Below are 19,753 nucleotides of genomic sequence, written 5' to 3'. Positions count from 1 at the left end.
AATCACAACATGAAAACACCAAATTTACATGATTTTGAAATTATGCAAAAGTTTGGGTTTCAATTCAATATTTTTCAAAGAAAACTCATTGAGTTTATAGTTTGTCTTAAAAGCTTGCCATCATACAGTTCATTCGCTATCAAAATTTTTAAAATCGGTCTAGTGATTCAAAAGTTTTGATTTTTTAAAAAAGGTCTCAGCATAGCACAGCTGGCAGGCAGGATATCCTGAGACATTCCATCCCAAATCTTCTCCAAACGTTACATGAAAGTGTCCACAGTCAATCCTTTGGTGCCTCCTAGTTTGCCTAGCGTGTAACCCTATGCACAGAAATCCGAAGAACTCAAATCTGAAAAGCAGGTCACTCTTCCGAAAAAATAAAATCCGGAAAATTGTCCTCACCAAGCCTGTGAAGCTTTCGCCTGGTGAGGCGGTGTAGAATTTTGATGGAAGCAGTGTGATGGTGCATTCTTGTTTTTTGACGATGGGAAGCGAATGGATTTGCCAAAATTTGCCCTTCATACGAGCTATATTGTCTCTGAAATACAAAAGCTTTCATCAGAAGATTTTCGTAGGAACCCCAGCAACGAAGGCTGAGTCACGCAAACGATGGAATTGAAGAATTGTTGTAAAAAATAAGCCTCACGGCAATTGAAGCATCTTTGTTTTGTCTCATTTTTTGCACCGCAAACGCAAGAACGTGATTAGTTGAAACTTCACAACTGGGAAGTCCGATTTTTGATCACATTTTGCATTTCAAGACGTCAATCGTATGCGGCTTATCACGAAGATCACGAGACCAGGAGAATTTTTCAAAATTATCGTATATCATTAGGCCAAAAGTTCTCAATGATAGTTTGCATACGAGTACAGCTTATAGATGTATTGATGAAAACAACACAATATTTAAAAATTTCGAGATAGCTAACGATTAATAACGGTACATTACCGGCGGTTCATGGATTTTGTCCATAAGTCAGGAACGCTATCGTAAAATTTGTGGTCACTAACGACAAGGTCGTCAGAGTCCATTTATGGCAGTCAGCATGATACCGAATATCACCCTTCCCTTCCCTTCTTCAGCGTTCCAACATGCTCCCATGGACTCGGAAACCATCATAAAAATATAAAATTAATTCAACTAACCTGCTAGCCGTAATAAGATCTTGCAACTCGAAGCGCTAAACATTGCATTCTATAAGTTCTGTTACTTTTTCGGTCATTAATTGCACCAAATACTGAGATTAGTGATCAATTAATATTCATCACTATATTTTCACTATTTCGCCGTCGCGAAAAAATTTTTTCATTCATTTTCATTAATTTTTTCAGCCGTTTCAGTCGTCAAATCACTCGCGAAACTTAATTTGAGGCACAAAAAACTTTAATTTACCACCCGAACAGTTATTTAGAGCGATATTACAATTATTTTGCCCGAATTGTTCACTTGAATTGATAGGAAAAACTTCACTTCGTTTCGATTGCAATTCCGAATTCGCGACCGTCGTTGTTTGTTGTACGTTGCCAAGGGAACGGACGTTTATATGAAGTGATGCCAACGTAAACATTTGAGCTTGAAATTGACCAATTATTTTCGCTATTAAAGGTCGTAGTGTCGATAATATACTTATAAAATTCACTGATAATAAAATTCACCGTTAACAACATTTTATGTGATAGAATTACTGTCGGATCAAGTTCCACAGCAAAAATAGATACGCGATTCTACGTTTCATAATTGTTCATAGATTATTACCACCTACTACTAGCAACTCTATTCTCAACAAAACGTGGCAACAAGCAAATACTGAAATCAGTAAAAAAGCAACTGGACTCTGATAATCTTTACCTTTAAAGGCTGATTTTTGATTCGGCGAAGCAGCAAAAATATGTTAAAAATCTTCAAAGAGTTATAACGCAATTTTTCCAACTTTTCCTTAAAAAAAAAATTTGTGGAAAACTTTTTCCAATAATGTTTTTTCTGGATAGGTAAAGAATTTACTCGCATTTTCATAAAAAAAATCACTCTATGATGCTTGGTTATTGAGATAGGAATACTTATTTGAAATAGATTTTTAGCAAAATTTCCAGTTATGCTAGAATAACAAAAAAACGCTGTCGACCCTTCTTTATCGACTTCCCAGCCGGCTGTTGGAGTCCAGGACAATCACGGGGCTAGTGCAATGATCCTACTGACTCTATCTAGCAGCACCGCCTAGCCGATATTCGAAGATATGGTTTTTTTATGAAGGAAATTGTTATAAGTTATACATTATTCGTTCACCGTACGTTTGGCAGGTGCGATGCGATGGCATGTTGCACCGTCTTGTTGCAATCACGGCTACGCCACGTTAGGGGTACTCAAGTGTGATACAAAAAAATCCAAATACGGCAGCTTTACTTGATTAAAATTCCGAAATTATAATGAACAATTTGACCTTGAAACTTTTTAATACATCTTTGAGTTGAAAACCAATGACATTTTGAAACCAATGCCTTGGCTAATTTGAACTTGAAGGTTTACTTCAAACCAGTTATTGACACGGCATTAAACACTAAGTTTGCTTGAAATTAGAATTGACAATTTCTGTCTTAGACTCTCACACTTTTACCGTTTTAGTCCCGTTTTTTTCTATTTTTAGTTCCGTTTTTACTCCTTTCCTGTTGTGTTTCTATTATTTTTGCTCTCACTTTGCTCCATTTTGTTTGCTCTTTTTCGCTCGGTTTGCTTTTTTCTGTCCTATGTTTCCTTTCCCGTTTCATTGTTCTATTTTTTCTATTCTATTTCTATTCCATTTTTTCCTTATATTCAGTCCTGTTTTTTCTCACATCCTTCACTCGTTTTTTTGTGTTTGTTTCCCGTTTTTCGTCTTTCCTTTTCCCTTTTCTTCTATTTTCGTTTCCAATTTTCGTCTTTTCTAGCTCTATTTATCTTCCTTCCTTTTTGTTGTTCGTGTTTGTCGTGACTTCTTTTAGCGTTTGGTATTGGCTCCCATTTTCCTTATCCTCTCTGGTTTTTCCTTTTTATATTCCGTTTTTCGTCTTTTTCTCTATCGTTTTATTATTTACTTTAAACCGTATTTTCTTTTTTCGTTTCTGCCCCGTATTTTCTCGTATTTTGTTCCATCTTTCTCATTTTTTATCTCGTTTGACGTCTTTTTCCCATGGTCTCCGTTCGTTTCCGACATCGGTTCTCTATCTTCTCTATCGCTATTCTTCTTTTCCTTTCTGGTCTCTCTTGTTTTCGTATTCCCTTGTCTCGTTTTCCCTCTTTTTCTCCCCGTTTACTTCTTTTCCACGTTTTTTCTCATATTCTGTTACGTTTTTTTTATTTCAGTTTGTATACAGTAATGTTCCGATTTTGTCATCTCTCGATTTTGTCTACCCCCAATTTTATCAGCTTTTTATCCCGATTTTGACTGTCTATAAATTTTGTTTAACTTTTGTGCTTTTAAACATGATTTATAATACTTTTCAACCTGCTTGAAAGTATTCTGATTCTCTGAGGAGAGTTTTTAAATAAAATGATGCCTTCTTGCGAGTAATTCGGGGTCAAAATTAGGGTATTTTTGTAGTAAAAGTTCTATAGTTTCTAAACAAGCAAAGATAGAGGTATACTATATTCAGCAATGTTGTGTATTTTTTACTATTTGTACAACTTTGTAAAACATGAAAAAGTCATACAACAACTACAAAATCAGCTAAAATAGTAAAACTGATTTTAACGATTTTTCATTTATGAGAAACTAGCTGACCCGACAAACTTCGTATTGCCACAAATTAAACTGTGTTGTACATAAATCATGAATCTCGGATGATCTTTGTCACAATCTCGAGTTTTGCAAGCCCCCCAGTGGGCGGCGCTTCCGACGGCGGGTCACCGGCAACACTCGCGACCGTCTCGTCCTGAATGATCTAGTGTTACTATAGATAGTTTTTGTGGTCTTGTATTGACTAGTGTTTTATGGAAGAGTCTCGAATTTCTCGAGTTCGATTAGTTTTTGAGTTTCGCAAAAATTTCTGTTTTATTTGTATGAGAGTCCATATCCCCCTACCACAGGGGTGAGAGGTCTCTAACTATCGTAAAATGAATTCAAGACTCCAAAATCTCCCACATGCCAAATTTGGTTCCATTTGCTTGATTAGTTCTCAAGTTATAAGGAAATTTGAATTTCATTTGTATGGGAGCTCCCCTCTTAAAAGGGGAAGGGGTCGTAATTCACCATAGAAAAAATTTCTGCCATCTAAAACTCCCACATGCCAAATTTGGTTCCATTTGATTGAATAGTTCTCGAGATAAGAGGAAATTTGCATTTCATTTGTATGGAAGACCACCCTCTTGAAGGGGAGATGAGCCATAACTCGCTTTCTAAAGAAGAGAGGGGTCTCAATTCACCATAGAAAAAAATCTTGCGTCCAAAACCACTTACATGTCAAATTTGGTTCCATTTGCTTGATTAGTTCTAGAGTTATGAGGAAATTTGTATTTCGTTTGTATGAGAGCCCCTCCTCTTAAAACGGTAAGGGGTCCTAATTCATCATAGAAAAAATGGTTGCTTCCAGAAACACCCACATGCCAAATATGGTTCCATTTGCTTGATTAGTTCTCGAATTATGAGGAAATTTGTATTTTAATTGTGTAGAAGCATCCCCTCTTAAAGTTGGGAGGGGTCCTAATTCACCATAGAAAATATTCTTGCCCTCGAAAACTTTCACATGCCAAATTTGGTTTCATTTGCTTGATTAGCTCTCGAGTTATGAGGAAATTTGTATTTCATTTGTATAGGAGCCCCCCCTCCTAAAGTGCGGAGGGGTCCCAGTTCATCATAGAAAAAATTTTTGTCTCCAAAAACACCCACGTGTCAAATTTGGTTCCATTTGCTTGATTAGTTCTCGAGTTATGAGGAAATTTGCATTTCATTTGTATAGGAGTCCCCCTTCGTAAAGTGGGGAGGGGTCCCAATTCATCATAGAAAAAAATTTTGTCTCCAAAAACACCCACGTGCCAAATTTTGTTCCATTTGCTTGATTAGCTCTCGAGTTATGAGGAAATTTGTATTTCATTTGTATAGGAGCCCCCCCTCCTAAAGTGCGGAGGGGTCCCAGTTCATCATAGAAAAAATTTTTGTCTCCAAAAACACCCACGTGTCAAATTTGGTTCCATTTGCTTGATTAGTTCTCGAGTTATGAGGAAATTTGCATTTCATTTGTATAGGAGTCCCCCTTCGTAAAGTGGGGAGGGGTCCCAATTCATCATAGAAAAAAATTTTGTCTCCAAAAACACCCACGTGCCAAATTTTGTTCCATTTGCTTGATTAGTTCTCGAGTTATGAGGAAATTTGTATTTCGTTTGTATAGAAGCCCCCCTCTTAAAGTTGGGAGGGGTCCTAATTCACCATAGAAAATATTCTTGCCCTCGAAAACCTTCACGTGCCAAATTTGGTTTCATTTGCTTGATTAGCTCTCGAGTTATGAAGAAATTTGTATTTCATTTGTATAGGAGCCCCCCCTCCTAAAGTGAGGAGGGGTCCCAGTTCATCATAGAAAAAATTTTTGTCTCCAAAAACACCCACGTGTCAAATTTGGTTCCATTTGCTTGATTAGTTCTCGAGTTATAAGGAAAATTGTGTTTCTTTGGTACAGGAGCCCCCCCTCTTAAAATGGGGAGGGGTCCTAATTTACTATAGAAAATATTCTTGCCCTCGAAAACCTTCACATGCCAAATTTGGTTCCATTTGCTTGATTAGTTCTCGAGTTATGAGGAAATTTGAATGGAAGCCCCCCCTTTTAAAGAGGAGAGGAGTTATAATTCCCCTAATAAAGAGGGGAGGGGTCTCAATATACCATAGAATAAATTCTTGTCACCGGAAACACCCACATGCCAAATTTTGTTCTATTTGCTTGATTAGTTGTCGAGTTATGCAGAAATTTGTGTTTCATTTGTATGGGAGCCCCCCCTCTTAGTGGGGGGAGGGGTTTCTAACCATCACTAAAACCTTTCCTGGCCCCAAAAAACCTCTACATGCATATTTTCATGCCGATTGGTTCAGTAGTTTTCGATTCTATAAGGAACATACGGACAGACAGACAGACAGAAATCCTTCTTTATAGGTATAGATAGGATTTTTCTATCTTTGCTGAAGAGATAGAAGGTTACTGTATGCAGCAAAATTTCTTGTAATAAAATATGCTGTAAAACTTTGCAGAACACATCAATGTGTTATATTGAAACTGAAGAAATATGAATTTTCTATTGCACTTTTAGGGGTATTAATCAAAATTCGAATTCCGCTGGACGATAGAAGAAACTCTTCCAAAGGATGCATAAACATAAAACTGGGCTTTTCCGTTCAAGGCTAATGCGTACCAAAAAGGGTTCTGGGCCAGTGTGCTGTGCCCGGTTCATTGAGTTCTCGGTTGAACAATTGAGGGTTAAAATTTTGTTCCCGATTTTGTCAGTTTCCCCATTTGTCACCCCAAAATTCAACATGGGGCCGACAAAATTGGAACATTAAGTATTGTTTTCTCTTTTTTTATTCCTTTTCTGTAACTGTAACGTAACAGGACGTTTGTCGCCCTTTTGCTGAGTTCCCTTTTCTAACCTACCGCTGTTCTGTTCTTCGTCTTTCTTCTTCTGTTCTTCCTCGATTTCAAGCCGGATTTCCTCTTCTCCTGTTTAATTTTTTGTCACTTTCTCGGTTTTCGTCTTTTTTTTTGCTTTTTAACTCCTTTTCTATCCCGTTTTTCGTTGTCGTCTTTCCGTTCCAACCTTTATTATTTCCTGCTTTTCCTCCTTTTCTGTCGCGTTTTATTTTCCTTTCCGGTACATATATCTCTTTTCTTCCGTTTCATATTTTTCTCTTCATTTTTTCTTTTTTGTGTCATTTTTTCCTCTTTTTCTGTTCTCATTTCTCCATTTTCCTGCTTCCGTATTATCTGTTTTCTTTTCTTCCTTTTCTATTTCGTTTTCTCTACATTTTCATCCTATTGTATTTCTTTTTCTGTCATGTTTATCCTTATTTCTTCGTTTTATTTATGGGTTTTCCTTCCTTTCTCTAATTTTTATTGTTTTTTTTTTTCTTTATCTTTTTTTCTATCCCGTTTGTCCAGTTTTTGTCACCTTCTGCTTCCAGGAAAAAAAAAGCAAAAAAGGAAAAATAAGACAGAAAGAGCAATTTTTCTCATTTTTCCTTTTTTTCCTGGAAATCAGCTGGAGGTGTGGACTATACTACTAGATCTATTGGTAATATATATGTCAATATGCTAAGGCAATTTACCGGCATTTTCATGGGAAACTGTTTGCCCTACGTTAACACAGGAACAACCTAAAAGATTTTATCCTTCAGAGATTGGAAATTGACCGAATTCAAAGTTGAAACTGATACTATTTTTACGCAATTTTAATTAACTTACCGCAAATATAGTGGCCGAATTGCAGGCTCCCGGGTTACAAAAATGCCATTGTTTTACATTAAATGTTGTAGAGAAAGTGGGGTACGTTATTAAAAAAAATCTTGCTCTTCAATTAAGCATATGCAATAAATCGTAATAAATCGAGTTCTGGCATGTCTTGAGTGTGAAAATAAAGCATAAAGCGTGACTACAGTTCAGTACAAAGGCTTTAGAATTGTAACTAATTCCTGCAGTACAAACTATGGACAGGGTTTAGTAAGATTGGTACCGTTGGGTAGAAATTAAAATTTCTGCATTGTGCTTGTTAGGTGTTTTTGGGAAATGCGTTATTTTCTTCCATTGGCCTTTAATTTCTGGTCGCTTTCACAGTAAAAATTATCCTTAACGAGTCTTGGAGCTGCGATCATTTTAGATAACTGTTTTTAAAGAACTTGTATTTTGACTAGGTAGTAAAAATATGACAGGTTCGACCAAACCGTCTGACAAAGCTTACTTCGATCTTTCAGCCGAACCCGCCGAACAAAACTCTGACTAACGAAAAACGCTAAATGGGGTTTCATCCCAATTGGATGAAATTCGATCTTTATGATGATTTTTTCAACGAAAATTATTGTTAGATACCTAATCTCTGTTGTTCCACTTCTGATTTGATGATAGCTAAAGATTGCATAATTCGTTTCTGCTTGCGCTCTTGCAAATATTCGGTCTCTCGGAAATTATCAATCTCCTACCTACCACCATGCTCGAATACGCAGTCTGATATTTTGAACGGAATCGGTTCGTAAGTGCAATTAGCAGCAAGACGGCAAGGAATGCGTACCTTTCATACACACCGAGAAACTACAAAAAAATATCCGAGGACGAAAGTAACTCCCGTGTACTGATTCAACTTTTTTTTCTTCTCTTTCTCTTTTTATTTTATTCCTTTCCAATCCAGGTGCAAGCAGTGGGTCGAATTCTGCAACCGGCCCGAACTGTGGAAGAAATATGCCGAAAATGGCCCCGAGTACCTGTACAAGAGTTCTCGAATCTGCTCCGATCACTTTCAGCCGAGCGATTTCAACAATCCAAATCTTTTCAGTCAAGGGTAAGTTAGCCTGGCCTGGCTTGGCTTGGCTTGGCATGGACACACAACCAACGCTGCTGTATGCCTTGCCTAGCGAGCGATCGGTCGGTCGGTCGGACATATGCTGTTCGCCAAGCAAGCTCTCGGTAATGGGTTTCCCTTTTACCAACCGTCCGTGATAGCCCTCGGTATGTCATCACCGACAGCCCCAGTGACAGTGCCGAGCAGGTGTTACCAGATATCGTAATCTTTGCCAGCGATCGGCTCGATACCGATTGCTGTTGCTGGCGGGGTTTCGCGGAATGGCTGCCACTAGTGGCACAACTTGAAAAATTCAATACTTGAAAATGACACTTCCTGTCGATTCATGGTTCTTTCATCCCATACTACCCCAAGAGCATCTGGCAACCCATAAGTCTGACCGACCGGTCGGTACACACTGCACAGCGATGTGGGCGACAACGGGCCACGTTAGGGGAAACCCAAAAATAGCTCGGTATGTAATCGATTTTCTTCTTCTTGTGTTTCTTTTCTCTCCTTGGGTTTCACTCGACTCGGTTCGGCTGCGGATACAACAAACTAAACGTGGTCCTCGCTCGAATTGCTACCTGACTACTCGCTCATGGACGGGCAGGCTGAAAAAAGGTTCAGTGCCGACACAGTATCCAGCCAGTAAAGAACCAAAGAATCGCTACAGTATTAGCGGAATAGGACTGGGGCTGGCTGGTGGTGGTGGTGGTAGTATCGGTGGCAATAATTCGCCACCCAACCACCACAACAACAACAACGACAGCGAGTCACCACTCGTCATGCCAATGTCAACGAAGCGACCGCTGTCGTCGCCGCCTTCAGCACAGCAGCCGGTTGCCAAGCAGCGAAGATCACTCCCCGCCGCCCTCAACCTTAGTACCAGCACCAGCAACAACCATGCTGCCGTGAGCGGCGCGCTAGCCGGACTGATTCAACGCCAGCAGCTGAAAGAGCAACAGCGGAAAGCGTTTGCTGCAGCCCTACAGCTCCAACATCGACAGCAGGTACCGAACCAGCAGCAGACACGATCGCTGCTGGCCTCGCTGAAGCAAAAACCCAACTCAAACAACAACAATAACAACAACAACAACCACATCAGCAGCAACAACAATAACAACAATACCAGCAGCGGCAAACTAGCAGCTGCTGCCGCACAGGAAAAGCTCGAGGATGAACGGGGGTACGGAATCAACTACGTGGACATGGACGGAGGAGGTAAGGAAGATACTACACACATGTGCTCATATATCTCCTGGTTGGGAATGGGGTTTCTCCGATCCTGCTGGTTTCCCTAACAGCAAGCGATTGAAATATTATTTTACCAAAGCGAAGCTGAAAATCCACCATGATTTTCAATAAAAGTTCCGAATCGGCGGTGACTCCTTGGGCAGACCTTGGCAGATCCATATTGCGTCTCAAGTCGGGTGCTGAAGCTCATCTTTTTTTGTTGCTGTGTGTGACGCACGACCCTGGGTACCCGCTCGCCGTGGGTCAGAAGTTGGACATGAGCAACCAATACAATCACTCGCCTCGATTTTCGGTGTCCAGTTTGCCAGCGTGCGCGCAAACATCGTTTCGTGTCGACAAAACTGCGCACCATGCAAGCACGGATGCCAAGCTCGGTCGGCCGGTCGAGCGGTCGGTCGATCGGTTACTCGAGGGGGAAGGGTTGCAAAAGGGGAAACGAACAGAGAGGAGTGTCCGGTGCCCGGGTCCGGTCTACAATTCTGTGCTGCTCTGTGCCCCGGCTGCGATGGTACACTCTGATGCCTGTCGTACCGAACAAACGCCGAGGGGGATGATGGTGGCGAGAAAGAAGTGTGGCTGCGAAGGGGGGGAATTAGCACATCGGAAAGGAATGCGCCGTGCGACGAGCGCGAGTCGTTGGTTGCCGCGGCTGGCGGCGGTGGCTCGGCGAGTTGTTTTGTTCGGTTTTCTCCCAAGGGCACTCACTGCTGGCTGGTTGGTTGGTTGGTTGGTTGCCTGAGCCGTTACCGTCGCCATCGCCGCCATGAAATGGCGTTTCTGGAATCGATGTCGGTTCGATGGCGGTGGACTCTTTCTAGCGAGCCAGAACATTTTAATTAAGTAGCCTAGCCTTTTTTTTTTTTGTTGCTAACTGGCTGGAAAAATGCAACCCATTTCCGATCCCTGGTGTTGTATGTTTGAGTCCTGCTCGACTTTGCTTTTATATTGGAATTTTCGTACACTATTATTAGCAGCCTTTTTTTCTGTGTGAAGTATGACTAAATCGTAATCGAATTGACTTCAAATCCTTTATTGGCAATGGAACATATCTACTATATAACTTTTCAAATTTGCTTACCTGGCAAATTTTGACTTTGACTAGAAAATATTTTGAATCGAATTAATCGGGAAGCATGTGTTGTTGATTCGTAAAATGGATAAAATGCAATAGCCAAAGCAGTAATTTACTAATATTTTAATTTCAATTTTGAGCTAAAACCAGTGGATTTCCTGCCAATTTCTGAAGGAAAAAATCCCAATATCAATACAAAGAATAAACTTCGATGTAGATTTGCTACATTCTGCACATTTTCCACTGGCATTAAACAATTCGTTTTCTTTTTCCTGTCGAGTGTTAGATTCATAATTTTTACTATGCTTTTGTTGGACTTTTCAATCTATTTTGCGGAACATTAGAATAGGCTTATACAGTTTGCTCTGACGTTTCGGCTATTTATGTTTGGTGTTTTTCAAGGATAACGACAATATTGTTATGTTAGTTTTAGTTACAAAAGATCTGTCTGCAAAAGATTCATATTTGTAGCCAATCTCAGTTAAATATAGTAGTTTCCATTCCATTCAGTTTTCAAAACATTTACATTCCCACAGTTTTTACGTTCCAACAAACTCATTCAAGCAAAGCATGTGAAAATTCTCAATTTCATGATAGAATATGCTGCAATACATCTTTTTTATGGTGTCGCTTAGTCTACGTCTAGGATTTCAATTCAATATTTAAATCTAAATATCATTAAATATGTGGGTATTTCGTATTTTCGACATTTCTGAACGATTCGTCGGAGTCCGGATATGATCTGTAGTTGCGACACCTTCTCTACCGCCTCAAATTTTCTTGCTGTCGGTGATAGACGACAAAACAACGTTGATCAATCTTCTGCCACTGGCAGGTCAACCAGTTCTACCATCCGTCCAGCAGCTTTAAAATTTTGTAAATTATCCGATAAAGTGCTGTTGGCAGTGATTCTTTACCAAATTCCTAAGATCTTGTCTGGAATCGGTTCTTCCCGGTACCTAATAGAGTCTCAACTGGTCCGATTTCTCGCGAGATTTTTCCGAGACGCTCCTATCGTTTGTGACATTCCCAGGCTAACTTCCGTTCCGCCTCCTTCCGTTTTATCGTCACTGAGGTGCTCATCAAAGAACTGCTTCCATATTCGATTTTCGTTTCCATCGCTCCGTGCTGGCTGCTTGATTCTGCATCAAGTCAGTCATCTCATACATTCGGACTTTCTTCACCTAACAGCGCATTTACGTTTTCCTTGAAGTTAAAGGCCGAGTGTAACCTGCTTCATTAGACATCGGATAGTTTTGGATTGCTACTTATTGAATATTTGTTATTCGTTTTCCACTCAGATTATTCCTATTCCTGATGGTAACCAGAGGGACTCTGGAGCCGCAAGGTTAAAGCGGGGCAACGCCTTTTTACGTTTCTGAACTTCCCCCTTGTCAATGACCACCCTATTCCCCCCTTTCAGAAATCCCCGCTTGTCGTTCAGCCACTTGTACAGCTACTATCGTTCCAAACGGGTGTGCCAAGTTTGATGAAAAACCGTGCGAGCGTTCCGGTGTGATAGCGAAACACACATTCAGACTCCCATGCCGAATTCAGGAGTGTTTTCGCTGGTCTCTCATCCGGCATCCTTACTACATGGCCAGCCCATTGTAGCCTGCCGTATTTTAGCCGCTTCACAATATCCGCATCTTTGTACACTTGGTATATTTCATGATTCACGCGCCTGCGCCACACTCCTTCTTCTCATATGCCGTCAAGGATCTTACGCTCGAAAACACAAGAGCTCGTCGGTCGCTCTCTTTCAACGTCCACGCTTCGTGGTCGTAGAGTACCACCGGGAGAATTAGCGTCTTATAGAACGCGAGTTTTGTACGGAGTTGTAGGCTACGGGACCTCAGCTGGCTACGTAATCCGCAGAAGGCCCTGTTGGCAGCCGCTATCCGCCTTTTTACCTCACGGCTCACATCGTTGTCACATGTTACTAACGTACCAAGGTAAACAAATTCGTCGACCACTTCAAAAGTATCTCCATCTATCACCACCGCAGTTCCAACACCCGAAGGACTGCCACGCTCTCTACCAGCCACCATATACTTTGTTTTGGTAGAATTTATGATAAGCCCTATCCTCGCAGCTTCCTCCTTAAGATTCGTGTACGCTTCTTACACAGCTCTACGTTTAACACCGATGATATCGATGTCGTCCGCGAACCCTAGGAGCATATGAGATTTCGTGACGATGGTACCGCTTCTCTACACGCCGGCCCTTCGAATAGCACCCTCCAATGCAATTTTGAACAGCAAGTTCGATAGTCCGTCACCTTGCTTCAGTTCATCCAACGCCACGAAAGCAGCTGAGGTCTCACCCGCTATCCTGACGCTTGATTTTGAACCATCAAGGGTAACACGCATCAGCCTAATCAGTTTTGTTGGAAAACCATGTTCAAGCATAATCTGCCACAGCTCGTTTCGTTTAACTGAACCGTACGCCGCCTTGAAGTCTATAAACAAATGATTAGTCTGTCTGAAGTTGAATTCCCGGAATTTATCGAGGATCTATCGCAAGGTGAACATTTGGTCCGTCGCGTCGTGGAGCGTCCCTCTCGAAAACCGCACTGGTATTCGCCAACAAAGGTTTCCTGCAACGGTCTCAGTCTGAGAAACAGGATGCGAGAGAGAATTTTGTATGCAGAATTGAGGAGAGTAATACCTCGATAATTGTTGCATTCGAGACGATGGCCCTTTTGGTAAATTGTAATCAAGTTCCCCTCCTTGTCGTTGCGCATAACAGGAGTTGACAATTCTCCGCCTCCGCAAGAACGCGATCCCCAGTGCTGACGTTTCTTACGACGGTGAAGTATCTTTTCGGCAGCTCTAGCATCTCGGTATCTCTCTCTGCTCTGCTCAGTTGCAGCCAAAAAGTGACTTCTGGATCGATTCTTCTCGTCAGTCACTCGCTGGTACTGTGCGTCAAACCACTCACTGGAAGTGGCTGCAGCAGTACTGATTGCGTCGTGGATGTGCCTCCACTGTTCGTTCAGGTTTTCTCCGAGATGTTCACCAATCCGCTCATCAGTCTTCCGAGAGTACTCTGCAGCAACTCCTTCCGCTGATAACCGCCGAAAGTTCAGTCGTATCTTCCTCGTTGGCTTCGCTTTGAATACGTTGGACAACCGGGCGCGGATCTTGCTTACTACGAGCTAGTGGTCCGAGTCAACGTTTGGTCCCCAGAAGGATCGCACGTCTGCGACATCAGAAAAGTGCCGGCCATCAACCAGAAGCACTAGGGTATTTCCAGGTGTGCTCAATGTCAAATTTTTCCGTACATTTTCTTCGTGATTACTTTCCTTCACAGGCAGGGACGACAGTTAACAACAAGGTCGTCAGAGTCCATTTATGGCAGTCAGTATGGCACCGAATATCACCCTTCCCTTATCTTCTTTAGTGTACCAATATGCTCCCATAGACTCGGGAAACGATCACTCAAAAATAAACTTAGTTCATCTAACCTGCTAGCCGAAATAAGATCTTGCAACTCGAAGCACTAAACGTTGCTTTCTACAGGTTCTACTACATTTTGGGACATAAATTACACTACTGTATTAAGTACTGAGATTTCTGCCCAATTAAAATTCATCACTATATTTTCACTTTTTCGCCGATGATTTTTCATTAATTTTTTCGGCCGTTCCAGTCGTCACATCACTCGCGAAACTTAACTTGAGACACAGAAAACTTTAATTTAACCACCCGAACAGTTAGTTGGTAAGATATTATAATGATTTTGCCCAAACTGTTCACTTGAACTGATATGAAAAACTTCACTTCGTTTCGATTGCAATTTCGAATCCGCGACCGTCGTTGTTGATACGTTACCAAGGAAACGGGAGTATATGTGGAGTGATGCCATATTTACGTTGAGCTTGAAATTGACCAATAATTTTCGCTATTAAATTAACGGTCGTAGTGTCGAAAATATACTTATAAAATTCACTGATAATAATATTCACCGTAAACAGCATTTTATGTGGTAGAATTACTGTCGGATCTCGTTCAACAGCAAAAACAGATGCGTGACTCTGACGACCTTCACCTTAAACCTCCCCGTCCCAATAGGTCGTAGATTCTTGACGACGTTTAGCCTATATCAATTTGATATCTGTGCTGTGGGAAGTACGCCAGAGTGCAAAACCATCCCTTTTCTTCAACCGATTTTACCTTTAAACATTGAATTTAGTCCAATTTAACGTCCTGAAAGTGAAACGTCATAGAAAAGTGAGCGTTCATCCATTCCTTTTGCCAGATTGCATCCATATCCATACTGCAAGAATTTGTTCGGAACGGTTGTCTTGCACGGAAACAGGGCTGCATGGATATTTGTGCATGCGGCGTGACGTAGCAATTCTCAAAGCGAGGAAAATTAGCGACTGTCTTATGCGGGAATAAGGAGTGTATCGAAAAGTCTTTAGCAACATCTATTCGTGAATAAAATGAAATACGATTATTATTTCAATTTTTGTTTTCGGGTTATTGAAGATCAGTTCGACTTGAAACAATAACGTGGCTTACATTATTCACAATCGTTCCTTCCTTCCTGAAGGTCCTCTTCACAATCGACCAGTAACGTTAAATTGGTCAGAGCTTTGGTGGATTGATGTTTTTCTCGACAAATTAGATATTATTGTTTGAAAGGCACTGTACTACAGGCTTAGCGCAATGTACAGATGCCAAATTCGGCCAAAAGAGAGGGGGAGACTGATACTGTTTGTAGAGGGGCCACAATTTTTTTTTACAATTATTCATCTTTGTAAATTTGAGCATTTATTGCACACTTTGTGAAGAAAATACGCATCGCAGACCACAAGTAATCGTACTGTCGGTATAGTCCACCACCTCGTCCGCCGATTTCATGTAGAATTTCGTCCCTGGAAGCGTTTTTGAATCCTGTTTGACGTAAGTTTCGTCGTCCGTATAGATGCACTGGGTGCCGTTGTCTATTATCCGTTTATAGTTACCGTGCCCTTATTTAGGCTCAAGATTGTTACTCTCCGGATTTCTTAGGTACCTTATGATTCTTGTATGTCTTTACGGAGTTCCTGACATTGATTCACTGAATTATCGCAGTGCTTTTTTTTAAGTATTTCTTTCTGATTTCAAGATCAGTCCGAGGCATAGCGAAAAGTAAAATAATAATCGAAACAAATCGATTGCACAACTTTTTTTTTGGATATTTAAACAAACTTTTGCTTTCACGCACATAATTACTTCACCCATTTTTGAGTAAAATCATTTTAAAAGTTGCTAATTACTTTTCGATACAGTTCTTAGGATATATAAACTGAACTTCATTTAACTGTAGTGTAGTAGGCAAAGCATGTGAGTAGGCCAGGAATATGGTATGGTTACCATGAGAATGAAAATAAATAATGATATTACTTCAAGCAATACTCAAGAGTTGATACCCGAACACTACATAAATGTTTTCGGGAATTTATTACAATACAGTAAATTTTAAATTTGCGTAACAAACTGCTGAACAATTTCCAATTGCCAAGCATTGTCGAATCGTACCCGCATTTGGAACCACTCGTTCGTTCCCCTAGGCACAGACCTTCATACTTTTTTAGACACAAATTAGACCTCTTCCCTCGTCCTTTTGTAGCCAAACTACCGAATTAGAACGTTAATCTAGCTCGTTTTACTGACGGAACCACTAACTGGCACGTGCTCAAAGCGATGTAGAAGTTCTGCATGCAACGTCATCCACCTATTTTGTGTCCTAGACCTAACTAGTCGCATAATTTCTCAACCCGGAACGGCCGGAACAACTATAGCGCGGCACGTGAATCCGGCGCTGCTCTCTATGCTGATTTTCTTCGTGCTTTAAAATTCACTTTCATTCATGAATAGGAGGAACAAGCCGCCGCTTGTGCCGTTGCTGCTGCTCGCTCTCGCTCAGTGTCGTGTTATGCTGTGCCATTCAAGGTCGGACCAAACAATGCATTGCAAGACCGCGAATTCGAATTGAACTTGCTCGACGGGTGGCCGGATGGAGAGCAGCAACTTTGTGTAAAAGGAATAGAAAAATATAATAATAAATATGCGGCAAAACCTCTCGTAGAGCAGCAGCATCGGCGAGCAGCAACAATGAAAACATGTTTATGTGTCAGTAGGAGCAAAAGCAAAACACACTCACGTCGTCGTCGGCTTCTTCTAATACACGTGGTTGTCAGGCACATATGATGATGGTTGGTGCGTATCGTGATTATCCATCCACATGTTGCGAGGGCGACCGTCATCTAAGCAACCCAAGCAACCAGCCAAGTATTTTCCTGATCGGTCTGGTTTTGTCTGTCATACATAGCTATGTATTTATTTATGCTTTTTGTTTGTCTCTTGCTCGCGGTTGCTGCGACTTCGACTTTGTTCATTCGATCTATCCACCAACCCTACATACATTCATCAGGTGGTCGTCTCGTTAGGTGATTTGATTGCTCGCCTCGCACACTGCTCCGAACGTAGAAATTACGGTGTAAACGTGAATCCGTCCGTCTTGTTTTTCGTGCGATTTTCTTTCACACTGGTCAAATACATGCTCCCCGTCGGTTCGATTCGATTCGAACAGGCGCTTATTCAAATGATTGTTGGTTGGCTGTATTGCCACGGTCGTCGATGTACGAGTTTGGGTTAGATTCTTCTATTCTCTCCTCGCCGCCTCGTAGTCACACAAACAAACACACACATTTTCTCTCTTTAAAACTCGTGGCGCACGGCTGCAGGCAGCCCGTCCTCTCGAGGTCAGGGGCTTTTGATCTAATGGCAAAGCAAAAAAAAAAATTTCTTAGAGTAAAGTAAAAACCAAACACACACCGTATAGGTACCTACACAAAAGCAAAACCGTTTTAAAATGCTGCCGTTTTAATGTTTTCCTGTTGTTGCTGCACAGAGAAAGAGCAAAAAGTGGCATTTAAACAGCTGAAGAGAGTAAAATATTGGAATCAAAACAAAACTGAAGATAATAAGAGTTAATTATTCTCAATGAATCAGTGTGTAGAACGTTATCGTTTTAGTTTATGTTGAGATATTATGTATTCAACCAGCAGTTTAGATTACACACCCTAACTAACTAATCTTTTTCCCTTTCGGTTTTTCCTCCTCTCTCCTCGCACAGATTCCTCCGAGTACGAGTCGGGCCTGCAGAGTGCGGTGGAAAAGGAACTGGCCGCCTACAAGCAGCTGCAGCAGATGAAGGCCGTCAAGGCGGCGGCCGCGGTTATTCCCGCATCGCTGAAAGCCGAACTTACCGTGACACCGGCGGTCAACCACAGCCACAGCAACGGTCACCACTCGGCGGCGGCGGCGCTGAACGGGGCGATCAACTACAAGGAAAAGTACGAGCAAACGCTGAAGGAACTGTTCGCCTGCCGTAAGATCGTCAAGAACCAGAACAACGCCATCAAGCAGCTGCAGGGCGAGATAGATTTCCTCAACCAACTGCTGAAGGAGAAATGATGCCCTTTACTAGGCGGGGCCAGTAGCAATAGGGGCAGCAGCAGCAGCAGCAGCAGCAACAGCCGGGTGCCAATGGTTTTTTAGGTCTAGGTCGTATCTCGAGTGTGGCGCGGAAGAAACTTCGTTTCTACTTTGTATTATATGGATTGCGTGTGGTAGCCACAGTTCAGATATAGTTTTAGTTTTAGTATTAGGTTTTTAAACAAAACCATTATTTTACGTCCCTTCCTCTTTTAGTGCCAGTAAAGCGGTTATTTTTCTTTTTAGATTGTACTTCCCGGTCAGTGACGTTCGTCACTGGGACCGTCTAGTTACCATTTTAGCACTGTTTTAAAGCCAGCACAAATAACATGTTTTTTTTTTTGGAAAATCTAAACATAAAATCATTCACATACCGAAAAGAGCGCAGCAGTTGAAGAAGTCCCTCACCATACATAGTCGCTGCTGTATGGTTTCGCATGAAAATACATTCCGATTGTGAGTAAATTGTGTTTAGCAATGCAATCTCTTGAGAAATATTTATCTTAGGGCTTTTTGTAAGTTACAAGAGTGCTTGCTTTTAAAAATATAGTTTTGGATCTTGTATGTTAGAGATAGAACGCCAACAACACGCCCGCTGGGCGATTGGGTGTGTGGGCTAGACACAACATATATTTACTAAAAACCCATAAGCTGCCGGACGCCGATTTATACCGGAACTCAATCCGATTTCGAAAACAAACAAAAAAACAGTTATACGAAAACATAAAACAGGAGATGAATGCGCCTTGAACCAGTAAATTTAGTGTAAAAGTAAAAAGCTTAGCAAAACATTTACATGTAACAAAAAACGGGAAAACGGAGGTTTCGCCACGACAAAAAAAAACAAAGATGAAAACAAAACTTTGATAAGCTCTTCTGATAGGTGGTAAACTTGTATAATAGTTGGTAAAGTTAGTAGATTTAAGGTAGTCTGTACATAACGTCGTGTCGGACCGAGTGGATGTGGACGTCCTTACAAACAACACAAAATAAACGAAACGTAACTAGTAGTTACAACCTTAAAAGTGCGTATATCTTCAAAGGTTTATTATCTCTAGTTGGAAAAGCAGAAGAAGGAAACCAAAACAAATGCCAGCATTATTTAAGATTGAGTTAGGCTAAGCAGAAAATGTGGTGTTGATTTAAAAATCATAGTCTATATATAAAGTGCGAAACAAAACCAAATAAAACGATTTGAAAAAAAAAGCCTTTTAAATATTCCTTTTCAATGTTTGACGACTGTTTATTCTGTTCCCAGGAAGTTATTTTGCTGAGGAAAATAAAAAAAATGAGGTTATTGTCAAGCGAAATCGAAGCAACCCATGACTGTGAATGGACGTCCGAAATTTTCACGTTCAATTTTTTCCAGTTTATTTTTCGGGAAAAACTGTATTTAGTTAATAGAAATAGTTTTCGCGGTTGAAAATTGCA

General features: G+C 41.0%; 1 protein-coding gene across 2 annotated transcripts in view; it reads left to right on the top strand.

The window, feature by feature from the left end:
* LOC128733978 (putative uncharacterized protein DDB_G0282129) overlaps window positions 1–19,515 on the top strand; it is a 36,634-nt gene extending 17,119 nt beyond the window's left edge. For both annotated transcript variants that reach the window (XM_053827912.1, XM_053827913.1), the window contains exons 2-4: window positions 8,351–8,500; window positions 9,114–9,724; window positions 17,961–19,515. In XM_053827912.1, the coding sequence (XP_053683887.1) occupies window positions 8,351–8,500; window positions 9,114–9,724; window positions 17,961–18,301 (1,102 nt within the window). In that variant the 3' untranslated portion in view covers window positions 18,302–19,515. The remainder of the gene's footprint in view (window positions 1–8,350; window positions 8,501–9,113; window positions 9,725–17,960) is intronic.
* The last annotated feature ends 238 nt before the right edge of the window (window positions 19,516–19,753 follow it).

The sequence above is a fragment of the Sabethes cyaneus genome, chromosome 2 (assembly GCF_943734655.1).
Source record: "Sabethes cyaneus chromosome 2, idSabCyanKW18_F2, whole genome shotgun sequence".
In the NCBI taxonomy this organism is placed as follows: Eukaryota; Metazoa; Arthropoda; class Insecta; order Diptera; family Culicidae; genus Sabethes; species Sabethes cyaneus.
This window is presented reverse-complemented; position numbering and strand designations above follow the sequence as displayed.